The sequence below is a fragment of the Salmo salar genome, chromosome ssa09, assembly GCF_905237065.1.
Source record: "Salmo salar chromosome ssa09, Ssal_v3.1, whole genome shotgun sequence".
Lineage (NCBI taxonomy): Eukaryota > Metazoa > Chordata > Actinopteri > Salmoniformes > Salmonidae > Salmo > Salmo salar.
Window position 1 is genome coordinate 118804261 of NC_059450.1, and position 27054 is coordinate 118831314.

Consider the following 27054-nt stretch of genomic DNA (forward strand, 5'->3'; position numbering starts at 1 on the left):
TCTGTAAATGCGCTTGTTACAGCACTATCCATGAAATCACCACCATACTGTTGTCTGTAAAAACTAAATCTCTGGGATTAAGTTATTAGAGAGATGACAGACAGAGCATATTATAACAGATATTAATCCAAGATAATAGCTACATGTTATGTGACGTTATTGGCTAGCTAAACATACACGGAATGTGCATAAAATGATAACTTCCAGTGACAGACAAATACAGGGTGGCATCATTGACATGGGATGTTACCCACAAGCCACAGCCATCCAAGGAATGTAGACCTCGTTCACCTAAAGGTGTTCATGACATGGATCATTACATTCCGGTTCTGCCAAATGACAAATCAATCAATCAGGACAAATAAAGGTGATATTGTTGTTTTCATATGCGTGTTAGCGGTTCATTTATTAACAAACAAAAGCTCACAATATGACTTAAAGGTATTTTTGGCAATATAACAACTAATACAAAGTGGCAGCTGTAAGGAAAACACCATCATTATTGGATGTGTTGACCAGATAGTTGGTTGTTATCAGTGGGAACAGACATAATAAAACAGTCCTGCAGTGATGCTGCCCTGCCCTCAGCCAAGTCCACTGTGTATTGACTATGTCTGGAGAATTACCCCGCTTAGATAAGTCCCTCTTTAAAAGGCTGCTGTATGAGAAACAGAACAGTGAGATGTCACTAATGGGCATTTTTGTAGAGGAACGAAAGAAAAGGGTGAACCAGGGACTGTAGTGTAGTGTGTGTAACAGTGAGAGAGAAAAAGAGACAGACAGTCAAAGAGATCAAAAGAATGAGTGTGTGTGGGGAGAGTTGTAAGGGATATTGTGCTGCATATTGGAGGAAGAACATTGCGGAAATCACATTCTGCACTTTAGCTACGTAAACAGTGAAAGGCAAGATACCATTTGTAGTAAAGAATCTAAAAAAAATGATAATAAAAACATCCATGAAAATATAAATAAAAAGGCATACAAAAAAAAGAAAGAAAAGTAGTCTGCTCATTACGTCATAGTTTATCCCATCGTATTTACAACCGCTGCTTACAAAGCTCATAAGGAAGGATAACAATATCCTTCATACACAGACGTAGGGTTGTCCAACGTGCTGCACTGTCTCTGTCTGCAGTACGCATCGTCTCCCTGCGTCTATTCCATTTTGGACATCTCAAATTTGGTTGTTATGGTCTCCTGTGGGGGAAATAACGGCATAGTTGGAATGACTTTCCAAAAGGGACAGGAGTGTTATCTTGTCATCTTCTCTAAAATATGAAATAATAATCATCGGAAAATATCCCTTGCATCGATAGTCCTACTAGCTTTATTTGATGTGGGGGTGAAGAAAAAGCAAGACAGAAAAAGCTCCACCAAAATACCACCCTTCCGCAACCTCTCATTGTTCAAGCCAGAAAGAAAACAGGGTGGAGGTATAAACAGGCTGATGTAAACATGACGAGCTACTGCTCTTTAATAAGCATGGAGCTGGCACCCCCTGCAGTTCACACCAGGAATAACACCTTGTCTTACCTCATCAGAGTCCAGTAGAGGTGGGAGTGCACTGGGACAGAAAGGAAAACATGTTCGATTCATTTACGTCGTCTTCTCATCAGAAAATCAACTATCCTTTCTGTGCTTGTTTCACACATCGTCATAGAATGTAAACAGATTTCATAACTTGAGCGTTTCAATGTAATTACTATGTAATAACCACCATGAAATGCATTTCTAGTCAAAGTGATTAGACTATCACTGTCAATAATGGTTAATGTTACTAACATTTCTGCAACTTCAATTTGTTTGCACTTACACATCTGCCATTGAAGAGGGGATATTCTCTTCGACCCATTTCAGATCCTCATCCTGGGGGAGGGAAAAAAGCATTTCCTATCACCAAGACAACTTTCTCTGAGACATAAAATGTCATTTATATCCTGTATTCTTAGCATGGGTGGTACCCTGTGGTATGGAGAAGGCCCTTACCACTTTGTTGGGCTTGGCTGTTCCATTTGTCTCGGACTTCAGACCCCTCATCTTCACCCCCTCTGGGAAGTACACAAAATTAGGACAGGATCAGAATCACAGATTACTGTTGCCGAGTCAAATTGCGTTCTATCCAAAATGGTTGCTGGGGGAGAAAACCAAGGTACATTCATCCCATAGACTATCAATACACTATGGAAGTGTCACAACTAGGCCAAAGAGCTCTAGCTAAGTATCAAGCCATAGAGTATGATACTGTATTTCCTCCTCCAATTAACCATACGCAGCACCAACTTGTGTTCCTATGAGTGAAACACCAAAACAGCCTAATACAGCAGTGACCCTTACCAAATGTATCGTTCATCAGCTGTTCCTTTTCCTCGTCGTCACTCTCATCGTCCCCTAGGGGGCTGAAGGCATATCTAAGGGGAACAGGACATGACATCACAGATCAGGGGCATGTTCAACAGGACACAACGTTGTTGGAACGTTCAGATAGAAATATGCTACGTAGAACAAACATTCTTCTCTGACATACAGAATAAGGAATCACGTCGGCTCTATTCATGGGATTCCTATTGGCAACGTTCGACAACATGGTCCACTTCGGCTCAACTCCATCTCAATTCATTACAGTTGATTTGGACATCGGATTTCTCCATACGACTGCAATTTTATGTCCTGAACTGAACCTAACTTTGCCACAGATGTCTCTGGCGACATACTGAAGGATCCTAGCCAGTGCCTCAATCCCTAGATTCGAAATCAAACACGACTTTGGTTTGTGACAGGGTTGAGAGGATCTTGGCCGTGTGTTGATTTGTTGAACTGTTTAGCTGTGACCTCTAACCTCTGGTTGTTGGCCGAAGGCCTCCACAGGAACATGATGACCAGAAGGATGGTGGAGAAGAGGAACCGCCAGAAGGCATCTTCTATCCACAGCTCCTTCCAGTCCTAGAGAGATAAGCAGAGAGAGTGAATAAGAGAGAGACAGGAAGAGAAAGATGATCTTCCGAATGCCAAATACCAGTTCACTAGAGGTCAACTGTGTGTATGTACGCTAGCCTCTCGGATTTGGTCTACCAACGAGGTCCAGAGGGCCGCACAGGAAATTGGTTACATTTCCACCCTGTCAAAATGTGTGAGAAAATATCCTTTTCGATGCTCCCTGACTGTCTAGCTTTCATTTCAGTGATTGTTAGCGAGCTGGACAAAGTCAAGAAACTTTATGAATGTACGTCCATTATCCTTTCTACCCAGTTTCGATTTTAGACATTTTTAAGTATATTTAGTTTGATTGTTATTTTTAGTGAAGCCGCACGCGGGCTGGATGTGGGCCGTATGTCGGACACCCGTGGCTTATTAAGTAACGTAGTAAACAAACACTACTCACCGACTGGCACTTTGAAAACTTGAAGGTCTTTGTCGTCCAGATAATGAAAATGACTGAGGCTGCAGAGTAAAACAGTGACAGGCCAAATATATTAGTGAATGCTTGTAATCATGGGCACACCGGGGGTATAGTACATAATGCAGGAAATGTCTCTGTTAAGTGGTTGCAGTAGCACAGCCGCAGACAGCTCCTTACCAATAACGGCGAATATGAGGGTGTTGGTAAAGTGGCGATACAAGGAGAGCTTGACCACGTTTCTTCGGAGGCGAAGGAGCTTCATGGTCTGGGCCAGGCTGATAAAGATGTGATTGGCTGTCAAGGACTCCAACATAACCCCAGGACACACCCCACTAACAAACAGCCCACCTTTGAAATACAATTCTCAACAGAAACAGTTTACCCAATAATACCAGTCTTCTCTCATTGACTGTCAACATAACCAACACAGAAGAGTTTGCCTACCTTGTCAACTGAGCTGATATACCCTAACGTAACCCCAAGCTAATCGGGTTGTAAGGGTGTAAGTGTCTGAGGATAGTCAGCCATTATCTCATTACTCAGGAGGAGTTGAGCTCCCCTCTGCCCTCTATAGCCAGGTTAAGCACAGCTGGAAAAACCTGCTATGGTCTTAGTCATCACTATACTAACTGGTTTTCTGGCTAACTAACTGAATCCACTAAAACACTGTTCTGTCAAACTGCAGGAGAAAATGATCGTCGGTGAGAATAAAATAATACATTTGTCAAAAGTCAGCAGTGCCTCCGAGCTCTTCTAAATGAAGTTATTGATAGCCTTGATATGTGGCCCTGTAATTAAAAATGTCATTAATCCAAGGGACTATGGCTCCCTCTGATGTCTAAATGATTCTTTGTGAGGCGCAGCATATTTTCTGGAAATATTCCCTTCTGGGTTATTCCCTTCTTTGATACAAAGGCAGGCGAAAATAGAAGGAGAAGGGCTAAAACCAACTACCACCAAGGCACTGGCGCACACAGGGATTACAAGAAGTGAGAGTGCTGGGAGAGGAAGGCAGAGGGGGAGGGAGAGTTGTGCAGAGAGGTACAGTACAGGATATCCACCAGCAGAGGGTAGTGTCGAGCACAGCCAAAGGAATGGCAGCCAGCAGCACCAGATCATCTTCAGCCTGAAAGGGACAGAGAGGGGAACGGAAACACACAGCGGGGCAGCAGGAAAGGAGGGAGTGACAGAGGGAGGGATCACCATCACATACTCTTCAGGCAGCCATGCAGATAGATAAACACCAAAAAGGTGTAGAACCAAACTGCCACTCAAAGAGGGTTGGAATAAAACTGGTTTGATCAATTATGAGAGACACTGGTTAAAGGGAGGAGGATATCGGAGTAAGCTTAGAAACACAACTCAATACAAGCATGCCCAGAGAAAGGAGGGGAAAAAAAGAGTGTGAAAAAAAGAGCTCTTAATACTGACAGACTATCTACGTACAGTGACTACTAGACTAACACGCTGACTGGCAGACAGGCAGACTGATGCATACAGTGACTACTAGACTAACACGCTGACTGGCAGACAGGCAGACTGATGCATACAGTGACTACTAGACTAACACGCTGACTGGCAGACAGGCAGACTGATGCATACAGTGACTACTAGACTAACACGCTGACTGGCAGACAGGCAGACTGATGCATACAGTGACTACTAGACTAACACGCTGACTGGCAGACAGGCAGACTGATGCATACAGTGACTACTAGACTAACACGCTGACTGGCAGACAGGCAGACTGATGCATACAGTGACTACTAGACTAACACGTGACTGGCAGACAGGCAGACTGATGCATACAGTGACTACTAGACTAACACGCTGACTGGCAGACAGGCAGACTGATGCATACAGTGACTACTAGACTAACACGCTGACTGGCAGACAGGCAGACTGATGCATACAGTGACTACTAGACTAACAGCTGACTGGCAGACAGGACTGATGCATACAGTGACTACTAGACTAACACGCTGACTGGCAGACAGGCAGACTGATGGCCTGATGTCTGACCACTCCAAAAGGATATCCACCACACAACGCACGAGTCAGTGAGCGCCAGAACAATGTCACACAGTAGTCTGCTACTGCCCCCTTGACCCTGTGAGAAAGACAGGCAAACACTGACAGTGGAATGACAATACTACTACTACTACTACACACAAGATTCCTGGCATCCTTTGACCAAAGATGAAGATATTCAACAATGGGCATCATGGCATTGTTTGGTTTAGCTCCATATCGAAAACTTACCAACATGGTTGAAGAGTCTAGTTACAGCTAGTGCAGGTGGACTATATATTTTGGGGGAATACTGAGGTAGCATATTGATCAGAAAGGAGAGAGACCAGACTTACCGAATTGACCCTCAGGATTCCCTCGACAATGGAGAATACAAGGTAGAGCAGTCCCACCCCAACCACCCTGTGTAACAATGCACCAAGCCTTGGCCTAGGGAGAGAGAACGAGAGAGACAGGCAGGCAGGCAGAGAGAGAGTGAGAGACAGACAGAAATAGACAGCGAGAGAGAAAGAGAGAGGGAGCGAGAGAGAGAATTGGCAATAGAGTTTAACACTCTCCATTGTCTTCTTGACCTGTTATGAAGGGACTGACTCACTTGACAATTCCATAACCAAGACTGGCGATGATGACGAGCACACGGGCCAGGGTCCTCTTCACTGCTGATAGGACCTCCGCAAACACTACTGCCCCCTGGACTGTTGGGAAGACACGGAACACAAGTAATGCTTATTAAAAGAGTACTACAGCACTTTTGGCACCACATTAGGATCTACTGCGTCTTACCCAATTCCAACCATGCCCACCAGGAGGATTTAGCTAGAAAACCATAGATGTGTGCTTAGGTATGTCCATGAAAAATGTGCACTTAAACCACACATAGACTCCCTTAAAAGGCCCAGTACAGACAAATATGTTTTTTTTCTACCCGTACAGAAAAACCCTGTACGGGTGTGTCTCTCTGCCTCCTGACCTGAGAGGCCATCGTAGCGGATGCTCTGGAACTCGGCGTAGTACACGGCCTTCTCCAGCATGCCCAGGAAGATGACCCCGCCGATCCAGAACTGGATCCTGAGCAGCTCTCGCCAGTAGCAGGCTGACAGGCCCAACCACAGAAGGCCCAGCAACACATAGATGATACACATCACCATGTAGAACTGCAAAAGGGGATAGTTAGGTGAGCTGGCAAGGAACTAGAGAGTCTGTATTGTCTGATAAGCTATGTTCTACAGGACCACAGCTTAGATGCTATGTATCATACTACATGTAATGAAGCTGTAATATAGAGTGTTTTCCATGTAGACAACTTATCATGGCAGAATTGACTTACGATCATAAGAGGCCATTCTGAAGCTGAGATGTAGTCATGGGGTCCTTTCATACTGACTTGCACTGCAGGGGGGTGAAGAACATAACAGTAATAATAGCCTATTAGCTAATGTAGTTTTGATGTATTGGACTCATGTGAGTGGTGGAGATCCTTACGTTGGATGTCCCAGTTCTGTGTTGGGACAGAGTCAGTGGCGGCGCTGCTCTTCTGCTTGATCTCTTGGATGTGGACGATGAACATGTAAGGGCCATCATCCCAGGTCTGGGCCACTGCATCAAATTTCTGGGATGCAAACTGCTGAGGACCCAAAAAACGTGACTTTTTTTTTGTTGCACTGAAACATGCCAAAAAATTCCCTGCTCGGGGGAAATGCAGGTTTTAACTAATTAAACAACAAAGAATATTATCTACATGATCAGTCTCTGTGTGTAAAATAAAAAAAAGTGGTTAATGTGAACCTAACTCACAGCTAAAAAATGTAAAGAAAGCAATCCAATGTTATTTGTTGTCTAGACTTTACTGCAAATGACACTCAAGTCGTGAGAAAAAACAATACACTAATATTGCAGTTAGCCATGACAGCCTTTATAATAGAAGGCTTGTGACCCCACATCTAAATATTGCACTTGGGAAAAAAATATTTTAATGTAGAAATAGAATGAAACAAACAGGTATTCTATTTTTGCTCTATTATAGTGGCCACTATAGACATCGATCAAGTGCACAAGGCTACATGTGTGCAAAAATAACATTTACTGAGTAAAAAAAAGTATAATCCTCCCTCACTTTCTCACACACACACACACACACACACACACACACACACACACACACACACACGCTACTGTCATGTTCAACACAACATAAACAATATCTTTGGGCTACACTGCATATTTTTACATTGTACACTTTCTGACTGTGGACATCTGTTCTACAATGTGCCAGCTAAGGTGAGAAAGAGGGAAAGTGTGGTGTTCCTTTCACCTCTATAGTGGCATCCAGCTAAAGAGCCCAGCTACACTTGATCCCTGAATCCACTTGTTTAACAAGCAACGCCACATTTACACCTAATTCTCTCATTCTGAAAATTATCCACATTCTGTAGAGGGAAAACATTAGTTGATAGATAGTGGTTAGTTCGTTAGCTAGTTACTAGTTAACATTTCCCACATTTACCAGGGTCCAGTAAGCAACTAACGCGTTATAACTTGAGGAACGGCAAAGAGTGGTGTACCAGTTAATACTACAGCGAATTGGTTAGGTTACTAATGTTAGCTAGCTAACGTTAATTGTCTGACTTTATTAGCAAGCACATTTTCACACCATAAACTCAATTATTTGATCAGATAATGTTGCTCAACATTTCTCTGGCTAGCTAACGGAGAACTCGATCTAGCTAGCAAGATACTTAACAATGATAATACTTGTTCCACCACACCTTCTCCCTCACCTCAAAACGTTCCAAATGCCAGTTGTTTTTCAGTTACAGCTCATGAAGTACTGCTTCATCACCTTCTCACCCCTGTCTCCGTGGTCAGGCTTCTCACCTAAAGTTACCTCTTCGTTATCGTTCAGGGGACGCGCTGCTCTAACTTGCAAACGGACTTTCCACAGTGCGCCCTGATGCTGTAACTAGTAAATTGGTTGTCTCGTCTTTCTTCAGTCGGGTGCTGCGCTGCATTCTGTTGTTATGTGAACGATTGGCTGAGCCTTGGATACAGCCAGTACTGCTCCAAACGCGCATCACTCGTTCGCTTACAGCCAGTAGTGATCCAACACCACCCCCCCACACAAAACTTTTCTCATCGGATCTACACGAACCACGTAAGTCACATATTTTGGATTCAAAACTGCGAATTTCGCCAAAAGGTGACTAGTTTGCATCCCTGAAAGTGGTGCTGGGGAGTTTAGGAGCATAGAGTAACATGATAGGATCTCTATGTCTTGGAGAAACAGGCAGATGAGTCAAAGAACATTAGGAAATAGCTAGCTGAACAAATGTTTTCCCTGCGGTACAAGAAATGAAGTAAGACAATGAAAGAAAGTGTGTACGTGTATCAATATCCAGGCACACTGTTTGTTTAGCCAACAGGTATGTAAGCCATACATATCTGGCTCTTACGGGACAAGGAAACACTCACCACTTCTTTCTTTGCAGCGGGGGCTGGGGCGTTCCCTGTGGCCACAGTTGCCTCTACTTTGACTGAGGCATTTTTCTCAAGTGCCTAAAAGAGATCAAATATAGTGATTCACCTGAAATGGAAGCCTTTTGCTAGACTGGGAAATCACAGCACCCACTTGCCTTATTCAAATGCATCTACAGTACATTTTCATACATGTTGTATATATTTCATTATGATATCAGATTGTGTTTGAATTGTGGATTTACCTCCTTTGGATCCTCATTGCTCCTTTTCCTCACCTCTTGGTCCTTGTCAGTGACAGGCTAAAACCGGGGGATACAGAGACAGTCATTCAAATGACACCTTGGTGAATTACTGTGTTACTATATGCACCTGCATGCTCTATTTGTATGCAAAACCTGTCTTGTTTTAGCCCACTGACCTGTTCGTGAACTGGTTCAGTAAGCCTAGTCGGCTCCTCAAATTTGTTGAGAGAGAACTGTTACAGAAAACAAAGCAGAGTAGCAACCATTAGACAATGATACGCCATGAACACCTCCATAACATAGCCTCGCCATGAGCGGCATTGTATACGAAAATACTTACTCAGAATTACAAACCCTTCCTAATGATCAGTTACAAGCTGCTATATTCAGGTCACACTTTAGTGAACAAACAAACTCAGGAAGACAACATGAAAGAGTGAGGTGGAACATATAATGAGGTTGTGGTATTTGCAGTATGCTTTTTCCCACACTTTATTTCACTGTACTGATTCCACTGGCTCTACCTGCCATTTAATAGGAAGTTAGCTACTAGTGAAGTGCTGTTATTTAGAAACAAAGAAGTAACGCATAGGACATTAATGTGTTAATCTCACAAAACCAGACATGTAGCTCTGAATATTGCATTATGTAGCATTGCTGTAGTCTGGCTTTACTATGTAAATAAAATGTTACCATGTAAATGCTGGGATATTTCTGTAAGGTACTGTAAAATAATGTGCCACCATGCTTTCTTATGAGACCCTCCATTGCCACATACTGTACCTCAATGTGGGTCATGGTCTGTTTGCACTCAATGGCAGGGTACTGATGGAACACATAGAACCCACTTCCTCCTTCCTGTTTCACATCTGTCATCCTGAAGTAGCTCCCTGCCTGCAGAGGCTGCAAATCAAACAGGTATGATAAACTTAATAAGTATTTGCACAAACCACACTGTCTATGCAGTCATAAAACAAATCATAAAACATGAATGACACCGTGCCCCCACTATCAAGACACTATTGGCGGTTGTTAAAAGGAAAAGCTGGAGAGTTTATGGAATACAACAGGTACAGTTAGTCCAGCTTGAAATAGCCCATTCAGAGTGCAGTTAGTTTCCAAATGAGAGAGAGGAACTCACGTCGAGACCGAACACCTCGTCGAAGCAGCGGGAGCTCCTTAGGTACCAGGAGATGTTGAGTTTTACCGGAGGGTCACAGTGTTCCGTCAACCCTGAAACAGTAGACATGTTATGAAAACAACTTAGTCACAGAGCTCTCACCAGATCTGTTCCTGTCTGAGGGCCAGAGTCAGGGCCAGAGGCTACTACTTCCTCCCCCAACAGGTTTTCCCATGCTCTTACTGTATACACAATAAAGTAGCGTATTGTATACAGTAATGCTATCATACAAATATCCTGCACTGACAGAATACCATCCTACAATACTAGTCATAGGAAGGGGCAATCATGTTCCTGCAATATGATATTCTATAAGATTCAGTAAATAACTGAGTTTTATCCTAACTTGCAGAACATAAGCGAGGTTATGGCCTACTTACATTTCAGCTGAATGCCAGTATTGTTAAACATTGTCTTGGTGAAGAGGAAAAAGCTCTGCTTCTTTGTAGTTTCCTGTAACACAAGCGGTGACAAAATGTCAAACATCTGAGTACTGCAACATTTAGATAGTCAATATTCTGATTAAAAAACCTGTTGTGTTTTAAATGAGCTGAACAAAATAACTGAATAGTTCATTAAGATATGTAGGTAGGCGTGATGGTGTGCCAATATGTAATATTTGCCCAGGGGCAAGTAGTCTATGAATCAATGGATCGGATCACTTATTAATACTTGTATTGACTAGTTACAACACCAAATTGACTAACACCGACAACACCATATTGACTAACACCGATACGGATCATTTGGCCGGCCTAATCAAGTGAGAATGATACAGTGTTACATTGTTTATAATACAGTGGGCGCGGTTACAATGTTATATTGGTGTAATCACCAGAACGGTGCATGGTACGTAAAACTGAGGCAAGTGTTGTCTCAATTCCTTCCGTATATTGCGACAGTATATCAACTGTTGAAATAGTTTAACCTGGCTGAACTAAACAATGTTCTTAAACAAGATATCATAGCGTATCTAGGCTACAGATAATGCTTTGATAGCATGATATTATACGCACAAGACAACTTACACTGTTGACGTTCAAGGTCCATTTACCCGGCTCTGACACTGCATTTAACGGGCGTGTAAAGTGAATACAAATTAATAAGAATAGCACTTTTGTCAAGTCCCATTTCAATAACCCTGTTTTCATGGCGCTCGCCATTTGTACCAGGAAGCAGCCACACGACAACGTCGCTCCTGCTCCTGCTTCCTGATTCGGTCCTTGGTCTGACATAACCATGTAGGCGGTCTTCCGTTGACACCAAACGGAAGACCACTTCTTCAAACGTTTCCCCTCGTTTCAGACATCTACATTGCATGGAAAAATTCCATTCTAGCTAACATTTAATATGGCATGAAATCCTACATGAAAAATGTTTGTAAAACAGCATCAGTTAATGCACTGAACATTAAGCCGATGTACCCTCATTTCATCATTATGTTAAATCTATGTGAATCAAACATAATAAAAGTGTCCTTAAAATGTTCAGAATAAGTCTCATCCGTAATATCATCAATAGGGAAATGATAGTCATTCTTGACATCGCGCTACGGGTTATAGGACCCGAGAGTCATTCCCGACCTGTTTCTCCCGATGGTGCGCACTTCTCTACTGCGCAGGGGTGTGGAGTGATGATGCATTGAAAAAATAACTCCTTGCAAAACAGTTTTTTGTACCCAATAGGAGTGCCATCACGTCAGTCTCTGCCGACTTCAGCGAAGCATTTGGTCCCTGTAAGTATTCTTCTCAATTTAAGGCAATCAGATTTCCTTCATACGTTTATCTGACTGTTTCACGTTTGTTTGTTTTGACTTCTTCGTCACTTTTGACATCTGCTGCTGAGGTTATACTGTTTGTGCTGCTTGCCAATACAGGCCAGTGAGAAAAGTTTTCAGAGGGAACACCAAAACCAATAGCATATTTATTTCAGCCGGACATACTGTATTATATTTTGCTTTCTCTGTTGTCGCCTTTTTGTTTAATCGATCAGATGTTTGATGATCGAACTCTTATCATTTTTTTCTCTCTTGACTTTTGTAGATTTTCCCCGCTGTTCCTCATCAAGATGTTTCTGGCCAAAAAACTCATTGGTGGCATCCTGGATGTTGTGAGGTAGGCACAACAGGTTCTGTCGGCACTAACAAAACTCGTTTTGACACACACACCCCCACACACACAGTCATCACACTGACTTCATTCATGACTTTGCACACAGTTTTTATTAAATACAAATGGGTCCTTGTATTCTCCAACAGCAACATCGACCCCAGTCAATTTGTGCCATCAGATCCTGTGAGTAAAACCTTTTAGCACCTATTTTCTTTCATAACAAGTTAAGAACATCATAGTGTTATGAACGTTTTAGAAGTAAACACTACTCTTTTGAACAAATTAGCCACAGCTCTTGGTGTGTGTTGGCTTGCATGCCAGACTGCAGTGAAGTGGGATGTGTGTCAGTGCTAACAGAACCTGGTCTGTGTTTGTGTCCTAGCCCCCACCACGCAGACCTCTGGCCTACGCAGAGCAGAATGAAAATGACGAGGAGAGACAGTTTCGCAAGGTGTTCCAGCAACTCGCTGGGGATGTAAGTACTTATTGTTTTTCAACATGTGTCCTTCTACTACTCTCATATCTATTCACATCTGAACCTACTGCCCTTTCCTATCCTGTTCAGAGAACAGGCCAGATAAGTCAAGTCGACAATGCCTCTCATGCTTGTTTCTAACTGAGTCATTGAGAGATATTCATCTTAGGCTTTTGGCCATCAAATACAGTGCTTTACGTGTGTCATTGTATAATTAGGCCTCTTGTTGAATGTTTTAAAGAGGCTGTTTCATTATGTGGATTTCCACAAGGACAACACACAGTTGTTAAAATAATTGACATTAACCCACCGTTAGTGGTTTAGTGAATCATCTTTTGAAGTAGGCGCAGCCAAATATCCATGGCATGGATGGTATTTCATTTATTGGCTGATGGTACGCTGGCACAATCAGTGAAACCCTGTATCCCAGTTAAGTCTTGTTTGCATTCCAAACCCTTCCCTCCACCCATTCACCCTGCTTCATCTGGAGCCAGTCTTCAGAATGTGATTCATCCAGCTATCCAGACGTGGTGAATTTGAGGCTTCAACTGTGCTGTCTGTCATGCACTGCTGCCAACCAATAGAAGCCTTTTGGAAGAGTACAGTAAAGAGCTCCGGTTGGCTTAAATCATTGATTCCAGCCCATTGGTTATGGTGATTTAAGCCCAGGGCTCCACAGACAATCCCCTTCTCTACAGCTATGCTCACAACGATTCACTGCTGTTGGATCAGACAGTGGTGGAGTTCTGTTGACAACCCAACCCTGGTTTATTCCACGGACAGGAAGCTGGACTGGTTCCTTCTATGTGCCTCCTACCATTGTCTGACAGGGCAGCTCTCCTGCCTGGTTAGTTTTGTGTGGGGGTGTAGATTGTGTGAATAATAGATAGGGGTGGATACATGTTCTACTGGTACAGTCAGCTGGTAACGATTGACTTTAAATTGATGACTAGCTGACCTCATTGAGGCCTTACTCATAAGGGGAGGGAACACAAGATGCATATGGAATGAAACCTAAAAACATACTGTACCTGCTGCAAATGTATCTGCCAATGTTATGAAGTTGTTACCATCACTTTGGTTGTTCTGATATGTCACGTAAACACACAAATACAGAGAGAACTATGTATTTGGTCCATGATTGGACCCATAAAACACCTGTGGAAATTACTTATAATTTATTACTTCATGATAAAAATCTGTCGTTCTGCCCCTGAACAAGGCAGTTAACCTACTGTTCCTAGGCCATCATTGTAAATAAGAATTTGTTCTTAACTGACTTGCCTAGTTAAATAAAGGTAAAATGAAAAATAACCAAAAAACAAGTTGTTTCAGTGTCCTTTTGTGAGCTGAGTTGTGACCCAAATACATGTAGGCATATACAGTGTATGAAGATTTACTTGTGTATCTGTGTATTATAGGACATGGAGGTGAGCCCCACTGAACTGATGAACATCCTCAACAGGATCATTGGCAAATGTGAGTCCTATTCTTACACACACACCATGCTTGTGTCTACAGTACACTTGTCATTGTATTCTTTATAGTATTTATACCTCTGTGTGCATGTACCTTTTTGTTCGACAGCATGTCTATGCATGCCTTTTTGTATCTATGTGCTCTCTGTATGTACACACACACATTTTACTCATATCTAGATACCTGTTGCACATAATGGAGTCTAAGCACAAGACTGGTTCCATGGAATGGTTTACTTTGTTGTATTGAAGCAGTGGTCTGTGTTAATTTCAGGTAGTGACCTGAAGACTGACGGCTTTAGCATCGAGTCATGCAGGGGCATGGTGGCTGTCATGGACGTATCCTTCCACATCAATGTTTGTATTAGGATGGAGGACTACACTATACTGTCAGAGTAGTTGATATTACGTTTTACCTTAACCCTGAGGACACAGAGCGACAGCACAGGAAAGCTAGGTTTCCATGAGTTCAAGTTTTTATGGAACAACATCAAGAAATGGCAGGTGAATTTCAGTTCTCTTGTTCCATTTTTTGACAATCGGCACTGTATTAACAATTGTGTTAAATCATGGGCATTTTTGTGAAACGTTTGCCTTGAATTACAAATGATTTACATGTATTTGCAAGGCATTCATATAACACCCCATACAACTTCCAATAGTCCTCTTACTCCACTACTGTAAGAATGTTGTTTTATAAAGGTCACGTTAATACTCTTAATAAAAGGTGCTGCCAACTTTGACCTCTGCGGTGTAACCTTATTTCCGCTCTGTTGCAGGGCATCTACATATCAAGTGACGCAGACTGCTCAGGGGTCATCTCCTCACGAGAGCTGTCCGCTGCCTTCAAATCTGCATGTGGGCTTAGAAATCATGACAACCGGAACATGGAATTGCATATTTCTTTATCATAAGGGCTTTATAACATCAAACAGCTGATGAAAGCTAGCTTTTTTCCCCCTGCATATGTGTTTGGTCTCATTGGCGTCTCTCTCCTGTTATGTCCGTGTGCAGGCTTCCCTCTCAACGACCAACTATTCCAGTTGATTGTCCGCAGGTACAGTGACGAACAGGGCAACATGGACTTTGACAACTTCATTGGGTGCTTGGTCAGACTGGACGCCATGTGTCGTAAGTGAATCCTCAATACTCCCCTGCTCAGTCCGATTATGTTCTTGTTTTCAGACTATTTACTTTTCATTACCCTTCAGTAATAGTGTTTTGTGCATTTCCAGGAGCCTTCAAGACTCTGGACAAAGATAATAATGGAAGGATCAAAGTCAACATCCAGGAGGTATATTAGTTTTCACTATTTCCTCTGCATTTAAACGGTGTGTTTAGGTTTAGGGACCATTTTTAAGATTAATGACTGGATATATGCACTGAAATTAAACCTAAATAACCACACCTCTTATTGTGTTTTGCTTTCTCCCCAGTGGCTTCAGTTGACCATGCACTCATAAAGCATCAGGGAAAGCCTACAAAAAGTCTGCATTCATTTGTTCATTCATTCATCTCTCTCTCTCATTAAGATTTTTATTTCAAAGTACCATTGTTATTATTGTTTGCAGACATTCGTGTCGGTCAGTCATGAATGTTAATTACATTAATCACTAGATGGCAGCATTTGCAGCAACACCGGGAAAGCACAAATCTACTTTCTCTCCATTAGGCCAAATGGGAAAAAAATATATAGAAAGGTAGTTCAGTTTTGTTTTCCTTTTTTTCTGGCAACATATTTTTGGTCAAACATTCCATACTGCTATGTAATATATATATTCTAGTGCTCAATAAAGGGACAATATTATGCAATACTTGTAGCCGTCTCCTTACCATTTCTACATTTTCTGCTTTTGCTTATTAAAGAATTGACCTCTCATATGTTTGAAGATTACTTGAATCTTTTTGTTGTATTGTGGTTATTTGACTGATTTTTGAAAACCAGGTCAATAATAAAGTTGATTGTTATTCAGTTATCAAGGACAACAACCACCCGAGCCACTGCCTGTTCCCTCCACTACCACCCAGAAGGCGAGGTCAGTACAGGTGCATCAAAGCTGGGACTTAAACAGCTTCTATCAAGGTCATCAGACTGTTAAACAGCCATCACTAACACAGAGAGGCTGCTGCCTACATACAGACTTGAAATCATTGGCCACTTTAATAAATGTATCACTAGTAACTTTAATGTTTACATATCTTGCATCACTGATCTCATATGTATATACTGTATTTTATTGCATCTTGCCTATGCCACTATCATTGCACATCTAAATATTTATATATTCTTATTCCATTCCTTAGGTATGTATTAGGTAGTTGTGGAATTGTTAGATATTGCTGCACTGTCAGAATTAAAACCACAACCATTTCACTACACTCGCAATAACATCTGCTAACCACGTGTGTGTGACCAAAACATTTGAGTTATTCATCAGCACCACTCTTGACTTCCACCTCTGCCGACTAATAGCCAAATCTTGGCTGCCTGTTAACTTAATTTACACACTGCATGGGAAAAAAGGAAAAGCACAGTGAACAGCGACTGATGATGTGAGAGCAACGAGAGAGCGGCTGTTCAAGGAAAGGGCCACGAATTGGGTGAGCAGATGGTGATCGGGGCATGTCATCGACTGGGGACAGAGCGGACCTTGAAAGACCATAAATCTCAACGATGATGCTGAGGGACCGGGTCGATCAATGAACAAACAGGTGACGGATGTGCTCTGTTCATAAAGATTGGTGGGCAAAGTCGAGGCAAACCCGACCACTCATAAGTTAAATTCCCCTCTAAACTTACCTTTAACTGGGTTTATCACTTTATAGATGTAGGCTTAAGTTTTGAGTGCTAATTCTAAGCTTGACCCACCGCATCAACACTGTTAATCTATTTATAGTGAACAAAAATATAAACGCAACATGCGACACTTTCAACGATTGTACTGAGTTACAGTTCATATAAGGAAATCAGTCAATTGAAATTAAATCATTAGGCTGGGCAGAGGCACAGCCATGGATGGGACTGGGAGGGCATGGGCACAGCCATGGATGGAACTGGGAGGGCATAGGCCCACCCATCGGATGGACATACTGCCAAATTCTCTAAAATGACGTTGGAGGCGGCTTATGGTAGAGAAATTAACATTTAATTCTCTGTCAACAGCTCTGGTGGACATTCCTGCAGTCAGCATTCCAATTGCACCCTCCTTTAACTTGAGATATCTATTGCATTGTGTTGTGTGACAAAAGGCACATTTTAAAGTGGCCTTTTTTATTGTTCCCAGCACAAGATACACAAGTGTAATGATCATGCTGTTTAATCAGCTTCTTGATATGCCACACCTGTCCGGTGGATGGATTATCTTGGCAAAAGAGAAATGCTCACTTACAGGGATGTGAACAAATCTGTGCACACAATTTCTGAGAAATAAGCTTTTTGTGTATATGTAACATTTCTGGGATCTTTTATTTAAGCTCATGAAACGTGGGACCAACACTTTACATGTTGCATTAATATTTTTGCTCAGTATATTTGATTATGATATCAGAGGGTGTTTGAGTTGTTGATTTACCTCCTCGGTGCTTCTTTCCTCATCCCAGAGACAGTCATTCAAATGACACCTTGGTGAATTACTGTGTTACTATACGCACACGCATGCTCTATTGTCAACTTCTCTAACAAAAACAGATCTGTATCTAATTTTTAATAAAAGATTAATGTATATAGAAGGATTTGTATGCAAAACCTGTCTTGCTTTAGCCCACTGACCTGTTCGTGAACTGGCTCAGTAAGCCTAGTCGGCTCCTCAAATTTGTTGAGAGAGAACTGTTACAGAAAACAAAGCAGAGTAGCAACCATTAGACAATGATACGCAATGAACACCTCCATAACATAGCCTCGCCATGAGCGGCATTGTATACGAAAATACTTACTCAGAATTACAAACCCTTCCTAATGATCAGTTACAAGCTGCTATATTCAGGTCACACTTTAGTGAACAAACAAACTCAGGAAGACAACATGAAAGAGTGAGGTGGAACATATAATGAGGTTGTGGTATTTGCAGTATGCTTTTTCCCACACTTTATTTCACTGTACTGATTCCACTGGCTCTACCTGCCATTTAATAGGAAGTTAGCTACTAGTGAAGTGCTGTTATTTAGAAACAAAGAAGTAACGCATAGGACATTAATGTGTTAATCTCACAAAACCAGACATGTAGCTCTGAATATTGCATTATGTAGCATTGCTGTAGTCTGGCTTTACTATGTAAATAAAATGTTACCATGTAAATGCTGGGATATTTCTGTAAGGTACTGTAAAATAATGTGCCACCATGCTTTCTTATGAGACCCTCTATTGCCACATACTGTACCTCAATGAGGGTCATGGTCAGTTTGCACTCAATGGCAGGGTACTGATAGAACACATAGAACCCACTTCCTCCTTCATGTTTCATAGCTGTCATCCTGAAGTAGCTCCCTGCCTGCAGAGGCTGCAAATCAAACAGGTATGATAAACTTAATAAGTATTTGCACAAACCACACTGTCTATGCAGTCATAAAACAAATCATAAAACATGAATGACACCGCGCCCCCCATCAAGACACTATTGCCGGTTGTTAAATTGAGAACATGAAACTAGCTGAAAAAAGGAAAACATGAATGACACTTCGCTCCCTATCGAGACCCAAAATCTTTCATTGCCTGTTGTTAAATTGACAACAAGGAACTAGCTAAAAAAAGGGAAATGCTGGAGTTTATGGAATACAACAGGTACAGTGTGAATGACCAGCTTGAAATAGCCCATTCAGAGTGCAGTTAGTTTCAAAATGAGAGAGGAACTCACGTCGAGACCGAACACCTCGTCGAAGCAGCGGGAGCTCCTTAGGTACCAGGAGATGTTGAGTTTTACCGGAGGGTCACAGTGTTCCGTCAACCCTGAAACAGTAGACATGTTATGAAAACAACTTAGTCACAGAGCTCTCACCAGATCTGTTCCTGTCTGAGGGCCAGAGTCAGGGCCAGAGGCTACTACTTCCTCCCCCAACAGGTTTTCCCATGCTCTTACTGTATACACAATAAAGTAGCGTATTGTATACAGTAATGCTATCATACAAATATCCTGCACTGACAGAATACCATCCTACAATACTAGTCATAGGAAGGGGCAATCATGTTCCTGCAATATGATATTCTAATAAGGAATATAGCTAGACATGAGGGCAGGTGGGCTATGAATGAATGGATTAGATTACTTGTATTGTTTAGACGTGAAACACAACCCCATTGCAAAACCCGATATGGTACAAGAATAAGGATACTTTGGCAGGCCTAATCAAGACAGAACGATAGTGTTACATTGTTTATAATATAGTGGAAGCTGTTACATTGTTGTTACAGACCTTTCCAGAATGGTGCATAGGGCGTAAAACTAAAGAAAGGCAAATGTTGTCTCAATGCCACCTTCTGTAGATTGCGACAGCATATCAACTATTGAAATAGATTAATCTGGCTAAATCAAGAATGTTCTAAACGAGCTCTAAGTATATGCCGATTATGTTTTGGTAGCCCATGATGATACGCACAAGACACTGTTGACGTTTAAGATCCATTTCCCCGGCTCTGACACTGCATGTAACCGGCGTGTAAAGTTAATTAAAACGAATAAAAATAGCACTTTTGTCAAGTGCCCCGTCATTTAATTAAACTCAAGGAAAGAAAGAAGAAGTTGATGGATGCAAAATGCTACGACAAGAGACATCGGGTGAGAGACCTTTCCAGACTGTCACCAGGAGACAATGTGTGGATCACTGAAGCAAAAGCACAGGGCTCAGTGACATCTGCACATCGCATTCCCCGCTATTACCTTATCAGCAGGCCACAAGGCACCCTCAGTATGCCTGCTTCAAAGACCAACTGTAAAAACAGCCAACAGTTGTAACTACCTTAGGAGGACATGCCTACCCTTCCCAGGCAGACTCAGGTGTCTACCTCTATGTACTGTCAGGTCACACCTGCCTCTGTGAGAACGAGATCAGGCAGAGAAGTGATAAAACCAGAGACTTGATTTTTGAGTGACTGAAAGTAACTTGTATAAAAGTTTATAGTGCTGGGGACAGTTCAAGAGAAATAGTTTGCTTTAAATGTTCACTTGATACTGAGCTTTAGTTAAAAAGCCAGACTTGGAACAGGCCTGTTTTACATGGGCAGAATAACCCCTTATGACCTCCTGAGACAAAGGTAGACTACCCTTTGTTGTCCAGAAAGGGAGATGTGGTTTAATGTTGAGCAGTAACATAGGGAGCAAGGAGGTCACGGGGTGAAGGCGGGAACCTATAAGGATGTTTTAGCCAGCATGTGTGTTCAATAAAAGCCCTTTATCACTTTATATTAAACAGTATAAACCTACAGAAGTAGTCCGTGTCTTCGTAAAGTAACCTACACTGTAGGCCTAATGTTCAGTGATTTACTTATGCTATTTAACAAACAAAAAATGTCATGCGATTTCATGCCCTAATAAATGTTAGTTAGAATGGCATTTTTCCATTCAGACTATAGACCTATTTGCCTAGCCTACAAATTGCATGGAATGTTGATGTCTGGAACGAGGGAAAGCGTTTGAAAAAGAAGAAGCTAGACTGTGTGAACTTTAATTTTCGTTCCCCAGTTGAAAACGTTTTCTCCCGTTTGGTGTCCACAGAAGACCGCCTACGTGATGACGTCAGACCAAGGACCCAAGCAGGAGGGTGGTCACTAGTTAACACAGCCACAAAGTCATAATTATGTCTAAACTGTAGAAACAGGAGGGGGTTATCTTCTTAAAATCTGATTTGAAACCTAACCCTGACTTTAACAACACTTCCAACATTATGCCTAACCCTAACCTTACGTTAGGACAAAACATACATTTTTATTTTCATAAATGTTTACGATATAGCCCGTTTTAGATTTGTGGCTGTGGTAACTAGTGTCAACCAAGCAGGAGCGCTTGGTACAAATGGCGAGCGCCATTGAAACAGTGTTAACTCTCCTGAGGTCTGGAAGTACTGGTTCCAATGTAGCTGGAAAGGTAGTGTTAGGTTCTGAATATCAGAGTAAGAACTCGACGGACACTATGAAAGTTTAAACCAAGTTAATTCATCCCAAAGGATGGAACAGCTGAACAGACAAAGACATGGTTCTACCAGTGGTGGTATATATACCCCAATTTGGGGTGGAGTCTCCTTCTTGCTAAACATTACATCTTTATTGCTAGGCAGGAAATTAAGTAATACGGAAAATAAACTGTTACTTCTCCCTTAATGTGATGTGACCTCGACCCCATCCATCACTAATCCATGGCTTTCTCCCCTTATCAGTGCCTGCCACATGTGATCATTTTTCCTACACTCAGTACATTCCAAGCTTAATTGCACCCACCATTTACCTTCCTCCTACAGATAACCATTCACTTCTGGTGTAAACCCTCTAGACCATAGCACTCAATGTTTCAATGGGATACCTGATAATTAACACTATTCCAAGTTTTAGGAGTCAGAACCCAGAATCAATCAGTAGGTAAGGTAGTGTGCGTAGGCGATGCCCCATAAGAAGTTCTGCTGAACTGTATCAGAGGTGTGGATCTGTAGGCGAGCAATGCCAGATATGGATCAGCAGCCTTCCTCAGCAGGTTTTTGACCGTCTGAAAGGCTCGTTCAGCCTCCCCGTTGCTCTGGGGAAACCGAGGTGCTGCTCCCTGAGCTCCCTCAGATAGTGACCACTCGCAGGTAAGTTCTCCATTAGTGTCAACATAGATGTCTGTATCCTCCATCAGTTCCCCATCTGTTTTTATAATGCACACCAGATGTGCATTGAAGACTGCAAAAAAATGGCATAAAAACTTGTAACAGGTTATAGTGTATTACAGTGCAATAATTGTATCCTTTTATCCTTAATGAACATTTCAGACAGTGAGTGATCACCACGAGGTAGCCAAGCGTTACATTAAACTAACATTGCTTCTGTAACCATTCCCTTCAGTAAACATTCAAATCATTGATTCTTAAGATTTAATTTCGGAAGTTTATATAGTCGGGTGGCAGACACACACACACACACACACACACACACACAGTCCTACTTGGCCTCTGCTTAATAAATTATCCTATGGATGTGGAACCTGACGGCTGCTTTTTTGACAATGGTCAGCCTTTTCATGGATGGGAGTAAGCTTTAAAAATATATATATATATATATTTTTTTTTAAATAAGCTTGTCCTCATCCAGAGGGGCCTGGATAGGGTCCTGGGTGGGTGGTGTTGATGGTTGACCCTCCAATGCCTTCCTTGCTACAAGGACCCCATTTCTCGAAAAGAGTCATTGGTTTCTGGGGTGGGACTCGTCTCTTGACAGAGGCTTGTGGCTCAGAACTGGGAGGGAGCACTGAGTTGCTTGTGGTTGACCACGTCCCTCACCATCACTATCCTCACTCTGATGCTGCGGCTTCTCCACCGCTCCTCCTCCTCCTGCTGCTGCTCCTATTTCTCCTCCTCCTGCCGCTGCTACTCCTGCTTCTCCTCTTCCGTGCTTCTACACCTGCATTGCTTGCTGTTTGGGGTTTTAGGCTGGGTTTCTGTACAGCACTTTGAGATATCAGTGGATGTAAGAAGGGCTTTATAAATACATTTGATTTGATTCCTGTTGCTGCCAATGCTGCTCCTCCTCTCCCTGCCACTGCTACTCTTACTTGCTCCCCTAACCCCTTCAGCAATGTTGGAAGTGGTCTGGCGGGACTCAAGGAAGGGGTTGAGGAAACTCATGACAGCCATGAAGCGCCATGACTGGTGTTGCACTGTGGCACAGCAATCTAAGAAAAATATCACTGTTGGTGCTGACAGTCGACGCAGCAGTTCGTTTCTGTACCATCTTCCAAACCTGAGCGGTTCTGCACAACAGGTATGCAAAGTGTTTTTTTCTGACAACATTGGGCTACCACCCCAAAAATGACAGGCTGATTGTCACGATGATGGGCAAGTCAATCACCACCAAACTGATTCCACCAAAGGATCAGAGGGGAAAGAAAGTGTCAGCGAGCAAATTGAACATGAATCCAATCCTGCAACACATTGAGTCCTTCCATCCCCAAACCAGCCACTACAGACGAGAGCATGCCCCACGTCGCCTCTACCTCCCTAGTTACGTCAAGATTCGGTTCATGCATAATGACTACAAGGAGAAGAACAAAGATGCCAGCTGCGGTTACGAAATCTATCGCAAGGCGGTAAAGGGAAGGAACATCAGCTTTGTGAAGCTTGGAGAGGAGGAGTGCGAGCTCTGTTTGGTGCAGGGTCATCATCTGAAGATGGAGCACAGGGAGAATGAGGCCATGGAAACCCAAGCCTGCCAAGACAACAGCCATGCGGCACCTGAATTCACCATCACCAACTGCATGCGATGTAGGAAATATGAGGAACATAAGAAGTCTGCAGGGCAGAGCAGAAGCCACTATCAGGCTGATGCTGTCACGCTCTGACCTATGAGAGCTGTTTTTTTCTTTGGTTAGTTAGGTCACGGTGTGATATGGGTGGGCAGTCTGTTTTGTTCTTGTTTTTCTATTTCTAGGTTGAGTTTTGGATGAGCTCCAATTAGAGGCAGCTGGTTCGTGTTGTCTCTAATTGGAGATCATATTTAAGTTGAGGTTTGTCTATGGGGTTTTGTGGGTAGTTGTTTTCCATTTTGTGAGTATCGCCTGACGGAACTGTTGGCTGTCGTTTTGTTGTTTTTGGTATAAGTGTTATCATTAAAGTAAATATGAGCACTCTACACGCCGCACCTTGGTCCCCATTATACGACCCACGTTACAGATGCACAGAAAGATTGGCCTGAGGACTGGTCTGTGAGGAGTGTTAATATGCAAAAAGTCATCATGCTCCCTCGCATGCCAGGTGTGAAAACAGCATTGTTCACAAGAATCGTTGTCATGAGACATTCGCCAACATTGGAAAGAAGTCTCAAAAGAAGAAAACAATCTCAGTGGTATGGCATGAAGGAATAGCTGGTCGGAGGGCAGAGGAGATTACTTCATCTTACGTAACAGCACTGGAGAGGGAGAGATGTGGATAACTGCACTTCAACAAAAAAAGCAGGTGCCTCCTAATATCACTGGTGAGTGTTGTCAATGCTGACTCAACTTTGATGGAGGACATCACCCACAAGTTCTTCGAGCCAGGACACACCTTCATGAGTGCAGACAGTTTCCACCATGGCGTGGAACAGGAAATTAAAGCTTGACCTGGAGGTGTAGTGTACGACTACGGCAAGGTGGAGGTGGTAGAAATGAAAAAGGAAAACATCCTGCCATGGAAAGCTGGCCATTCCATTGTCAAGCTGAAGAAGGCAGCAGCACCAAAGCTAGCAGAGATGGCTGAGATCCAGTTGAGGCGTGGATCCAGGAGGCTCGTCTACAAAGTCTCCCATGAAGAAAAGGACTTCACAGAGCATGAATTTATCATGTAGAAAGTCACTCTAGAGACACCCTCGACACTACGTACACAGGATAGAAGAGTCCAAGAAGATGGACATAATCACCAAGCTGTGTCCTCTGATGCCTGCCAAGGCAGTTCTGGAATGCCTTGGCTGTGAACAGCATTGCTGAGGATGAGGAGTGATATGGAAGAGCACTGAAGAAGTTTTACTTAAAAATGAAATGTAACTACTCAGCATTTTATCAATTGTAGCTAAATGTCATTTGGGTCCTCTTATGAATATGTAAATAAGTATTTAAAAAAAAATATATATATATATTTTATTTTTGCATTTTCCAATTAAGAACATTCAAAACAAAAGTGAAAATATGTTAGACAACAAAGGACAAAGTGACGGTAACAGACGAGCGTAATAAAAAATATATATACGGGCATACATAATACATAAAAAATATACATGATACATAAATCATAATAAAATAAATATTAATAATAATAATAATAATGAGACATTGATTCATATGGTCACCTGCTGTAAGCTACATATTATACATTACGTGTGAAACATTATATAAGAATTATATAGAGATTCAATCAATGTGGTGTGGGGGGAGATTCTCCATATAGTCAATAAAAGGTTGCCAAATTTTGTAAAATGTCTTTAACTTATTCCTCAAGCAGTAAGTGATTTTCTCCAGTGGGATACAACTATTAACTTCCGATAGCCACATTGCCACTGGTAGGGGGGAATCCGATTTCCATTTCAAGGCAATACATTTCTTGGCAATCGCTAGCAATATTTCTGTTAGCTTTATAGTATGACTTTGCCTAAGATTGGTGTTAGTATAGTTACCCAGTAGGCAGACATCGGGGTCTAAAGGGAATGCAACCCCGTGGATTGAGGATATGGTATCTCATACCCCCTGCCAGAAACCGTGTAGTTTTGAACACTGCCAAGTGGAATGGAGGAATGTTCCTTCATCTGAGCCACATCTAAAACATAGGGAGGAGATATCAGGATTGAACTTGTGCAGTCTAGATGGGGTGATATAGAGCTGATGGAGGAAATTAAACTGGATCAATCTGTATCTGGAGTTCAATGTGGATGTAACACCATCCCTGCATAGGTCACTCCATAGGCCCTCATCAAGATCAATACCCAGATCTTTTTCCCATCTAAGTCGGGGTTTATCTAGCTCAGGCAGTGTTAGTACTGACATTAGAGCATCGTAAACACGGGAAATGGTCTTGAATAGTGGTTGGTCTGCATGGCAGAATTGTTCAATAGGTGACATCTTAGGTAGGTTCCATTGTCCCTTGAGAGTCACCCTAATAAAGTCTCGTAGTTGTAGGTAGCTAAAGAAGTCCCTGTTAGACAAGTGGTATTTCTGTTTCAGCTGTTCAAAAAACATAAGAACTCCCTCCTCATAACAGTGTTCCAGAAGAGTGATCCCCTTATCAGACCATGGTCTAAAGTTACTATTCTGGAAAAACATAGGGATCAATCTATTGTTCCATAAAGGGGTTTTAGGGGAGAGAAATCCCCCTCGTCCGAACAGCTCATGCAGTTTACACCATGCCAGGACAGAATGTATGATTAAAGGGTTGTCTGTGATGGTTTTTATAGATTTTCTGTCCCATTTGTAAAACAATTCTGCCCCCGTGTCATCATTCATCTCAAGCTTTTCAATGTTCAACCATGAGGGGAGGGACCATTGTCAAACCTCTGAGCCAGAAACCTAGACTGAGCAGCCCAGTAGTACATTCTAAAATTGGGGAGGTTTAAGCCCCCTTGACCGTAATCCAGGGTCAGTTTGTCCAGGCTAACCCTCGGGGTTTTGCCATGCCAGATAAACCATCTGGTCAGCTTGTCAAGAGAGGAAAAGAATGCTGCGGGCACAGGGATAGGGAGAGATTGAAACAAATATAGAAATCTGGGCAGGATATTCATTTTAATCACATTGATTCTACCCAGTAGGGTGAGAGGCAAGTCCATCCACCTACACAGGTCACCCTCCACCTTCTGCAACAAGCCGGCCAGATTGAGTTTATAGAGGTTGTTCAGGTTACCATCCACCATTATGCCCAAATATGTGAAGCCCAGAGGCGACCATCAAAAAGGAAACTTGTGCTTGATGGTATGATGGTCAAAGACAGACAGCGGTAAGATTTCGCTTTTATCGAAGTTAACCTTATATC

At 42.3% G+C, this 27054-nt stretch overlaps 2 protein-coding genes across 6 annotated transcripts; one reads left to right on the forward strand and one right to left on the reverse strand.

The window, feature by feature from the left end:
• Window positions 1-373: 373 nt before the first annotated feature.
• On the reverse strand, window positions 374-19330 carry zgc:162698 (Transmembrane protein 87A-like). Of its 5 annotated transcripts, none has more exons than XM_014214091.2 (21): window positions 11353-11825; window positions 10705-10777; window positions 10286-10377; window positions 9928-10047; window positions 9321-9377; window positions 9145-9201; window positions 8897-8980; window positions 6911-7049; window positions 6756-6817; window positions 6399-6582; window positions 6024-6123; window positions 5764-5857; window positions 5436-5507; window positions 3575-3683; window positions 3380-3438; window positions 2837-2940; window positions 2335-2408; window positions 1987-2048; window positions 1814-1866; window positions 1534-1564; window positions 374-1197 (listed from the first exon to the last, which is right to left on the reverse strand). In XM_014214091.2, the coding sequence occupies exons 1-21, from the start codon at window positions 11563-11565 to the stop codon at window positions 1156-1158; spliced, it is 1881 nt and encodes a 626-aa protein (XP_014069566.1). In that variant the 5' UTR covers window positions 11566-11825; the 3' UTR covers window positions 374-1155. The 5 variants fall into 5 exon arrangements, with proteins under 5 accessions (XP_014069566.1, XP_014069567.1, XP_014069565.1 ...); XM_014214092.2 differs by lacking the exon at window positions 5436-5507 and adding an exon at window positions 4455-4523 and having other exon boundaries at window positions 6911-7052; XM_014214090.2 differs by having other exon boundaries at window positions 6911-7052.
• LOC106612687 (calpain small subunit 1) lies at window positions 11874-16200 on the forward strand. Its single transcript, XM_014214096.2, has 11 exons — window positions 11874-12059; window positions 12367-12438; window positions 12582-12618; window positions 12818-12910; window positions 14332-14389; window positions 14663-14727; window positions 14824-14892; window positions 15168-15246; window positions 15403-15519; window positions 15624-15682; window positions 15825-16200. Exons 2-11 carry the CDS (start codon window positions 12392-12394, stop codon window positions 15849-15851), a joined length of 651 nt encoding a protein of 216 aa, XP_014069571.1. The 5' UTR covers window positions 11874-12059; window positions 12367-12391; the 3' UTR covers window positions 15852-16200.
• Window positions 19331-27054: the final 7724 nt, after the last annotated feature.